This window comes from Salvia hispanica, chromosome 2 (assembly GCF_029641045.1).
Source record: "Salvia hispanica isolate PSC_SH4W2 chromosome 2, Shi_PSC_v1, whole genome shotgun sequence".
NCBI classification, from domain to species: domain Eukaryota; kingdom Viridiplantae; phylum Streptophyta; class Magnoliopsida; order Lamiales; family Lamiaceae; genus Salvia; species Salvia hispanica.
Window position 1 is genome coordinate 57,448,588 of NC_142693.1, and position 10,256 is coordinate 57,458,843.

Consider the following 10,256-nt stretch of genomic DNA (forward strand, 5'->3'; position numbering starts at 1 on the left):
CATAAACCCTGAATCTTTTTCCCCATTGCTAAATGTCTAAACAAAACCCTCGTTTCTTCTTCCTCAAGACAGTGTCATGTAGTAGTATAAGTTAATTTCCCAAATCTGTTGCAATTTAAACCCAAAAAGCCTTTAGTTATCGTCTCGTGCATTCCACCATGGGTAATCGGGTGACTCTTTTGAGGGTGAATATGGCTAAAAATTATGCATTAGGGGTGCCAGCAGCTGCAGCTTACGCAGCATTTGGTGCAGAACACGCCTATGCAGATGGCCCGTTCAATTTTTCTCCATTCTCCAGCTCTACGCCCCCTCCGCAGCCTGATTTGGAGGCGGCTAAGCAGCCAGCCAAGCCGCCCGAGCCACGGCCTCGGAATGATAATCCTAGGACGACATCTTCTGGATTCGACCCCGAGGCATTGGAGAGGGGCGCGAAGGCGTTGAAAGAGATCACTAGCTCTTCACACGCTAAACAGGTTTTACTCGCATTTCGATTGATTGAGTACCTTTGTGTTTGTGTTGATATTTTGAAGCATCATTTGTTGTGGATGTGTTTTTATGTATCAATTTTTGGTTAAATTACTGGTTTTGTGTGGTTTCTTTGGTTTTATAGTAATCATAAAACAGGCTGGATAAGGTTTTAAGTTTTTTTTTATGTGTTTCTAAGTGAGGATAATGGAAAATCATCTAATTGCTACTAATATTTACGCCGTGTGTACTAAATTATATTGATATAGGTATTTGAAGTGACAAAAAAGCAAGAAGAAACAATGCAACAAGAGTTGAATGTAAAAGCAGCAGAATTCAAGGCGATGCAAGCTCAAGCCGAAACTGTAAGTTCTGTTAGATCACAGCTCATTTGTACTGTTTGCATTTTCTTGGCTGAATTCTGTGATATAGGAAACAAACACTTGCTCAAACGCTCGTGCTATATTCTAGTCCCCGGTGCCTTGAATTAGGACATGCCGTTGTTACTGTACTCATAGTCGTGAATAGATAGGGGCAGAAAAATTTTCCTGATGAATTTGGGTGTAATTTTGGGCTGGATAGTTTGAGGTCTGTCTCACACACAAAATGAGCCAAGATTTCTCACTTGTGAGCAGAAACAAACTCATAGCTGCTTGTTAATGTGTAATCAATCATGTCTCAGAGATTTTAAATAACTGTTTCATTACCATACTTCATCTTATAATTGAAGCATCTACAGGATGACCTGTAGATATAAAGTTACATTTTCTAATTTTTATTATGAAATGTTCTTACCCAACTAACAGAGTGGACTATTTGACTGGATCCAATAGTAAAAATATGTGCCACCCAGTTCTGATTGTTTAGATACTCAAAATAGCTAGCATGCATATAAAGGAGTATAATTACAACTTTTATGTCCAAAAATGACAAAGATGATCTATTTTGGCAGGAGAAACAAAAAGTGGTGTATGATGAACAGAAAAAGCTAGCTCAGACACAGGCACAGATAAAATCACAAATGGCTCGTTATGAAGATGAACTCGCAAGGAAAAGAATGCAGGTAAATGATTTGTTGGTGCATATGGCGTGCAAAAGTATGCCAAACTCCAGTAATTATAGGAATTAAAATCTTGAGATTTTTAGGCTGAAAATGAACATCACAGAGCAAGAAACCAAGAGCTTGTAAAAATGCAAGAGGAATCAGCTATGCGACAGGAAGCTGCCAGACGAGCAACTGAGGAGCAAATTCAAGCACAACGTCGCCAGACTGAAAGAGAGAAGGCAGAGATTGAACGTGAAACTATCAGGGTGCGGGCTATGGCAGAGGCAGAGGGCAGAGCCCATGAAGCCAAGCTTGCTGAGGAGGTTAATAAAAGGATGCTGGTTGAGCGTGCAAATGCAGAGCGGGAGAAATGGGTTTCTGCGATTAATACAACTTTTGAACACATTGGAGGTTTTTTCTTCTTCCTTAATTTTTTCATACTGAAATAGTATATGTAACATTGCTGTTAGGTGATGCACAAATGATGTGATATCAATATCAAAATTGAATTTAATGAGATTTTGTATTCTGAATCTAGCTCCAAGTCAGCTTATTAATATATTTAGGCTGACCTAATCGTTTAATCAAGTTTATTTCTCGTGTTAACCTTAGTGACTACTCATGTAATGTAGGGGGTCTGCATGAAATTTTGACGGATCAAAACAAGCTTGTTGTAGCTGTTGGAGGTGTAACAGCTCTTGCTGCAGGAGTTTACACGACGAGGTATTTTGATGGTTTTGAATGTGCAACACCTTTCCTTTGGTCTATTATTTAGCATCAGTGGAATATAATGGGATACTATATTTACCATATTTTTTGTTGGCATAATTTGTTATGTTGTGGCATTTGTAATAGGGCTAATAATCGGAAAATACACTAACGATAGGGCTAATCCAGGTCTTTTATCTTTACCACCAACGTTGAATGTGGTGAACAAATGCATGAACTTTTAGCGTGTAGCCAATTTCCCAGGATCAAGTATCATGGAAAAACTAATCTAATGTTGCGTGTCTGGTGGAAATTTTAAATAACGTGGAGAAGACATGAAAAAATTAGTGTTAAAATGGTAACTCAGCTCATCAAAACGATGTCATTTTGATGATTTTTGCCATTTTTGTCCGTCCATCATGGGTGCAATTTTTCCATTTTTGGGCATAAACCTTTATACTTTACCATCATTCAAACTCAATATTTACAAAAACCCAAATAATAAATTTAAGTTACATCCAAACAGATATTCTACTGACACCTTATATAATGAACGTCGTTCTAGTCAAACATATCAAGTCTTATCTGATCGTGCCTGGCATACAAGTCCAATTCTTGTATTAATGAAATAGTCGTATCTAAACTATTTGTGTCTATTCTTAATCTTATATTATTAATATATTCTACTATAGTTTAATGGAATGCATTTCTTGAATTACAGAGAAGGTGCTCGGGTGATTTGGAGTTATGTGGACCGAATTTTGGGACAACCATCTCTAATAAGAGAATCTTCAAGAGGGAAATATCCATGGTCTGGCCTTTTTTCTCGTGGCCTGAGAACTATCACCAGTGGTGCTAATAGAAGTTCTAAAAATGGGAATGGGTTTGGCGATGTTATCTTGAACCCTTCACTTCAGAAGCGCATTCAACACTTGGCAACTGCAACAGCTAATACGAAAGCTCATCAGGCACCATTTAGGAACATGCTCTTTTATGGGCCACCAGGAACTGGAAAAACGATGGCTGCTAGGGAGCTTGCCCGTAAATCTGTAAGATTTCATAAACTCTTCATAATAAAATGTGAAACCACTGTTTGTTAGTTGGGTACATTCCTTTTTCTGCCTAAATCAAGTAGCTCATAATTATTGCACAACTCATTTTAGTTATTTCTATCAAATGTATCAGATGGGAAAACTCAGGAATGCTTTGGTTGACCATTTTCTTATTCATAATAGCTCTTGACATATAACTAACATCTAACTGACCTTAATTTTGAATGGATAAATAAACAAAAAAAATTTAAAGCCCAATCACTGTAAACTCGAACCTGCAACTTTTCTTATGAGAGCTTGTCACCATGGTGTGTTTCTGTGGCTTCTTGTAATTCTGAAATAATCTGGTTGTTTATTAGGGCCTCGACTATGCCTTGATGACTGGAGGAGATGTTGCTCCATTGGGTTCTCAGGCTGTTACTAAGATACATCAATTGTTTGATTGGGCTAAGAAATCGAACAGGGGATTGCTGCTTTTCATTGATGAAGCTGATGCATTCTTGTGCGAGTGAGTAGTTTTTTTACTTGCCCATTAGAGCAATGTCCGATATGCATTTCTTAAAGAGTTTGGCCCACATAAACATGACATGTTGGCATCTTTCTTTGATCTTGCTATAGAGGATAATCTTATTTTTAGCACACAATTCATTGTAACAGGCGGAACAAAACGTATATGAGTGAAGCTCAAAGGAGCGCACTCAATGCACTGTTATTTCGCACTGGTGACCAGTCCAAGGATATAGTCCTCGCTCTTGCAACCAACCGACCTGGTGATCTCGACTCCGCTGTCGCAGATCGTATCGATGAAGTCCTCGAATTCCCCTTACCCGGTGAAGAGGAGCGTTTCAAACTGCTCAAACTGTATCTGCGCAAGTACATCGCAGAAGCTGGGGAGAGAAAACCGGGCTTGTTCTCACATTTCTTCAAAAAACAACAGAAGAAAATCGAGATCAAGGGTGTGACTGAGGATCTTATCAAGGAAGCTGCTGCAAAGACTGAGGGGTTCTCTGGAAGAGAAATTGCGAAGCTCATGGCTAGCGTTCAAGCAGCGGTCTACGGCAGCGAGGACTGCGTGTTGGACGCCACTCTTTTTCGCGAAGTTGTAGATTATAAAGTTGCAGAGCATCAACAGAGGAAGAAACTTGCAGAAGGGCAAGATGCTGCACAATGAAGCCACTGTCTTACTGAGCCTTAGTTGTAATTTTTGCCTTGATTAGTTCATATGAATGTCCAATTTGTTCTAACAAGCCATTGCTCTTGTTTACATGGCCCAGAATTTTTTCATTTCTGGGAAATATTCAATTATTCTTCATTTAAGAGGCAGTTTATCTGAATTAGCAAATAATATGGCAGATTCTGTTAACGCTCACTAGAGTGAATCCACTCATCAATGTCAGCCAGATACTGAAAATTTACAAAGATAATCAACTACTTTCCCATAGAAATAAGCTCATTTTTTTCTTTTTATTCGTGCGTCTTATGAGTTGTGGGAAGAGAAAGTGCATTGTGAGAGTCGTGGCTTAATATAAAAGAATGAATAGAGGAATGATAACTTGGCTGAAAGTAGACCTGCACAAATCGAATTGAGCCAACGGTTAACTGCAGGTTCATAACCCGGAGCTGAAACCGGCACGGCGGTTTCAAACTGCTAGATGGTTCGATTCAAATTCAAGAATTTGAGAAATCAGAACCGCCGGTTCAACGGTTCAAAGTAGGTTTTAGGCTAGGGTGTAGGCTTTTTAGGCTTTACATGTGTAGTGTTGTAGAAAAGTGTTTAGAAACCGCCGGTTTTGGTCAAGAACCGTGGAATGAACTGCTGGTTCCGGCGGTAAACTGGCCGAAATTTCAAATTTCATTTTTTTTAAAATCTGCTATTATCAAACTTTTCCCTATAACTACCCCTTCCTTATCATTTCTACTCACCAATTCTTGTGTCGACAAGGATTTCTCTTCTAAATCTCTATTTTCTACTCTCATTCTCATACTTCAATTTCAATGTCTTCTTCTTGTGATGAGGACATGCATCCCCCTCCTCCACTTGTACTGCAAAGCAGTATCCGCTATCTAAAGAGATGACATTGGAGTTTAATGCATGTTGTAACTACTGCAACAATGTCTATAACTTTAATGATGGTGGGGGATATCGTACTCTCATCCGTCATATGAAGACAATTCATCCGATCGAATATGGGCATGCCCCTACCGCCAACTAGGTACGTCAGGTAAAAGAACTATGAGGACTTTAAATCCCCAATGCAATTGAGCGGATACGTAGCCACTTCAACTTAAATTCCAAATTTAAGTTGAGCTCAAGCCCTTTTTTCCTTTATTTCTATTTTTTTTATTTGTTTCAACTTTAAAAATTTGCAAATACAATTTGTATATACTATAGTCGGTAAATGAGACTTACTAAATCCAGAAAACTTTTGACAATTTTATCATAATTGTTGATTGTTAGATTAAACTCAACATTTAAGGTTGAATTGCTAAATGTGTACTCAATTTAGTCATGTGAAAACATCTCCTTCACCAACAAATATACAAGTATATTTAAATTTACTGTTTAAAACTTCAAGTCTTTTATTTATTTATGCACATTTTGTAGACAAATAAAAACTAAAAAGAAAAAATAAGAATGAATGGAACTGTAAGTTTTATGTCTCACATATGTGACATGTGATAGAATCCTAAATAGAATTGGATTTTTAGTATAATACATATATTTGGTATAAGACACATTTTACCCTAATTAATTGACTATCAATTAATTATTGTCACATATCAATTAATCAAATAATCATGTTATATTGCTCCAAAGAGAATATATATATATATATATATATATATATATATATATGTCAATTGATTGCCAATGAATGGAAAAGATTGATTATATAATCTTTTTATGGAATGAATATTCATTCCCTTGGCCATCAAGTAAAGAATCATGCGTATATATTATTAAGATTTGATTAGAATTGATTGTGATCAATTAGTAATATTAATAGACTAAAGATTATATTCTTGGTCAATAAGAAATGTATTTACTAATTATTTTGGGCTTCTTTGATGGAAAGGGCTTTTAGGGTTTGATACTTAGGGTTTGTCCTCTCTCTGCCTATAAATACAAGTGTGGTGATCCCATCAAATCACACACATTAAGAGAACACATAAATGAGGAAAAGAGAGAGAAACAAATCCTTGGAGTTGCGCCACTACGCCGGAAAAAGGTTCAAGGAAATCGTCTCCTCCTTCCTCAATCGCTTCCGCTATGGATCGCCAAGGTATGTCTCGATCCTATTATGTTTATGGTTTACGTGAAATACATGTTGTTCGAAGATCTTGCTTTATTTATATTCAATTATGTAATCTTGAATATATGATGATAAAATAATGTCCAACATATGGTATCAGAGCATGGTTGAGAATTCATGTATTTTCGTATTATTGAAAAACCATAATGTTTGAATTTTAATTTAAATAAATTATTGATTAACTTGAGAATCATGTTTGTGTATATTTGTTTCTCGATTTACGGCTTTTGGTATTTTTCTTCCGTCAAGAAATTTACGGAATAGTAATTCAAGTTGGTTGACTCAATTAGTTTATTACGTATGCAAATTTAATGAATCATATGACTACACGCTTATCAAATTGCACAATTATGTACTGATGGGATGTTATGTTAGAAAATTGTTTCTGCCTGAATATTTAATTTAATACCCATGATTTATGAATTGTGTATTGTTCGGCTGTTTTCATAGAAAATTTGTTTCAGCATGAATATTTGATTTTGTTCACATAATTTTGACTGGAATTATAGTTAATCTCTTTATCAATTAAAGATTGTTTATTTTGTATGATTATACTTTGAAATATATTGTTTCCCTATTGATTCTATTTATATATATGGAATTGATTTGGGTATTTTGATTGTGTATATATTTTATGTAAATTGAGTTTGAATATATGCATTGATGAATTGAGATTTCAATTAAATGTTTTATGATTATGAATCTACCGAGACGGTGGAATGAATGATTACATAATTCAATTCTCGTTTTAACATGTATTTTGATTATATTATGTTTATTTTGCAATCACCAAAGTGAGGCAAAATAAGGAGAGTCTATAATCAAACTCATATTAAAATTTGTTTAAGCAATTAATCTCTATATGTTCTTGATTATATTATGTTTATTTTACAATCACCAAAGTGAGGTAAAATAATAGTTTATAATCAAATTAAGTAAAAATCTGCTTAAGCAATTAATCGCTATACATTCTTGATTATATTATGTTTATTTTGCAATCACCAAAGTGAGGTAAAATGAGAAGAGTTTATAATCAAGTTAATATGAAAAATCTATGTATGCAATTAATCATCATGCTTGTTGTGGCTATTCATCATCTAAATAGTTTGTTTGTTGTAAGGTCTAGATTCCCAAAGGAAATAGTCTTTGCGACATAATAAACACTAATGGAGTTAATAATTTAAATTGGTGTCGATTACCCAAAGGTAACGCCAATTTATTATTACTCAATTATTGAACTGAGATATGGATATTAAAAGCATGATTTTTATTATTGTATGAAGACTACCCAAAGGAGTTTTCATAATTGTCTCATGATATGGGTTTTCAAATTAATGTTCGTGTTATTATTCAAAACTTTTATATGTGAGCATTCATTTCTTAATTGCTCCTATAATGTAAAAACATATATTTTTTTTGCTACTAGCATGTTTACCTCAAACGTTCCCCAACTTTATGGAACTAACTTCTTTGAATGGAAAGAGAAACTTAAGTTCACTCTTGGAATAATGGACTTGGAACCTAACACTGTTGAATGATAATCCAATTATCTTTGATCAAAGTAGTTGGTTGATTGCCCATAATGCTTGAGAAAAATCTAACAGGACTAAGTTTACAGTTCATTAGAATATTCGTTGTAGATAAAGTCTCTCAATGACTGATATTGCAAAAGAATATTTGCATAATGTTGAGGATCACTTCACAAACTGCATATACGTCTATTGCAGGAAAACTTATGAAGGATCTCATGAGCATGCAATATGATGGTTCTCGGACTATGTACGAGCATGTGATGGAAATAAATAACATCTCTAAGCTGGAAAAGTTAGGATTATAGGTGGATAAGGATTTCATTGTTCAATTCATCCTAACTTCCTTATATCCTCAGACCATTCCAAATTGATTCACTATAAAAGATTAGTGGACTCTTAAAGAATTGGGAAACGTATTGGTCTAGGAGGAGCATAAGATGAAGAAGTATGGAATGGGTGCATCTCATGCTCATATTGCAACCGAAGGAGCGTCTAAAGGATAATATTCATTCGAATTTATCATTCTTATGGCATAAAGGAACTGGATCATATTTCTAGTGAAAGAATTAAGAGGCTTATAAAGGATAATATTCATTCGAATTTAGACTTTACAAGCATTACCGTTTGTGTGGATTGTATTAAATGTAAACAAACTAAACACAGTACTAAAAATGCCACAAGAAGCAATGAGCTCCTTAAAATTATATATACAGATATTTGCGGACCTTTTGATGTCTCGACTTCTAGTGGATAAAAACGTTTTATCACCTTTATTGACGATTTTTTCGCATTATGGATTTATTTATTGCAAGAAAAATCTCAGGCACAGTTGAACATTTTATGACTGAGGTTGAAAGGCAATTAAATAGAAATGTGAAAATTATTCGATCTGATAGAGGTGGTGAATGTTATGGTCGTACCACTAAAATAAGTCAATTACTTGGACTTTTTGCCAAATTCTTAGAAAAGCGTGGTATTTATGCTTAATATACTATGCCAAGTACGCCTCAGCAGAATGATGTTGCTAAGAGACGAAACTGAATTCCCATGGAAATGATTAAAAGTATGATAATTCTACCTTACCCATATTGTTGTGTGAATTTATGCTCTTAGAACCGCTATTTATGTATTAAACCGGGTTTCTAGTAAGGTTGTACCAAAGACTCTCTTATGAACTTTGGACAGGTAGAAAACCCAGTTTGCAACACCTTCATATTTGGGGCTATTCAGCAGAAACTAGAGTATACTCTTCGCAAGAAAAGAAATTGAATTTTAGAAGTTAGTGGTTACTTTATAGGTTACTAGATAAATCCAAAGGGTAAAGGTTTTATTATCCTAATGATAACATGAGAATTATGGAAACTGGAAATATATGATTCTTTGAGAATGGTGAGATCAGTGGGAGTTTTAACACTCATAATGCGGTCATTAGTGAAATAAGGGTAGATTTTCCTCTTCCCTCATTTCCTTAAGAATTAAGTGTGCCAAATATTGTTGAATAGCCTAACAATATTGAACATTTGAATGACTAATGATGATGCCAAGTTCATTGAACATAGGTGTGGAAGAAGCATCTCTAGAAGTGTCATTAATATTTTCTTAATGAGAACGAATGTGGTCATTTCTGATGACTATGTGGCATATCTCCAAGAATCCGAATGTGATATATGAATACGTAATGATCCAGTTTCATATTCACTAGTCATTAAGTGTAATAATTCTAATAAATGGATTGATGCATGATGAAAGAGTTAAAATCTATGGATTATAATAGAGTCTGGGACCTTGTCGAATTACCTGATAGACAAAAGTATATTGGGTGTAAATGGGTCTTCAAGACCAAATTCGACATAAATGGTTTAATCGAACGATTTAAAGCCAGACTTGTTGCCAAAGGTTATACTCATAAAAGATAGCATTGATTATAAAGAGACTTTCTCTCAAGTATCAAAGAAGGACTCACTTAGAATCATTTTGGCACTTGTAGCCCATTTCGACTTGGAACTACATCAAATGGATGTGAAAAACTGCTTTTCTAAATGGCGATTTGTAAGAAGAAGTCTACATGAAACAACCTGAAGACTTCATTACGAAATGGAATGAAAATTTTTAGTCTGCAAACTTAAGACATCAATTTATG

At 34.9% G+C, this 10,256-nt stretch overlaps 1 protein-coding gene across 1 annotated transcript; it reads left to right on the forward strand.

The window, feature by feature from the left end:
- On the forward strand, positions 1-4,582 carry LOC148932744 (uncharacterized). The gene is made up of 8 exons (XM_089063448.1): positions 1-473; positions 735-830; positions 1,418-1,528; positions 1,612-1,921; positions 2,143-2,233; positions 2,940-3,267; positions 3,630-3,778; positions 3,928-4,582. The coding sequence occupies exons 1-8, from the start codon at positions 159-161 to the stop codon at positions 4,439-4,441; spliced, it is 1,914 nt and encodes a 637-aa protein (XP_088919574.1). The 5' UTR covers positions 1-158; the 3' UTR covers positions 4,442-4,582.
- The last annotated feature ends 5,674 nt before the right edge of the window (positions 4,583-10,256 follow it).

Bases quoted from the DNA above. Each gene is read 5' to 3' on its own strand.
- LOC148932744 (XM_089063448.1), top strand. From the start codon at position 159: ATGGGTAATCGGGTGACTCTTTTGAGGGTGAATATGGCTAAAAATTAT. The intron at 831-1,417 runs GTAAGTTCTGTT...CTATTTTGGCAG, and splicing joins TGCAAGCTCAAGCCGAAACT to GAGAAACAAAAAGTGGTGTA. The intron at 1,529-1,611 runs GTAAATGATTTG...TGAGATTTTTAG, and splicing joins TCGCAAGGAAAAGAATGCAG to GCTGAAAATGAACATCACAG.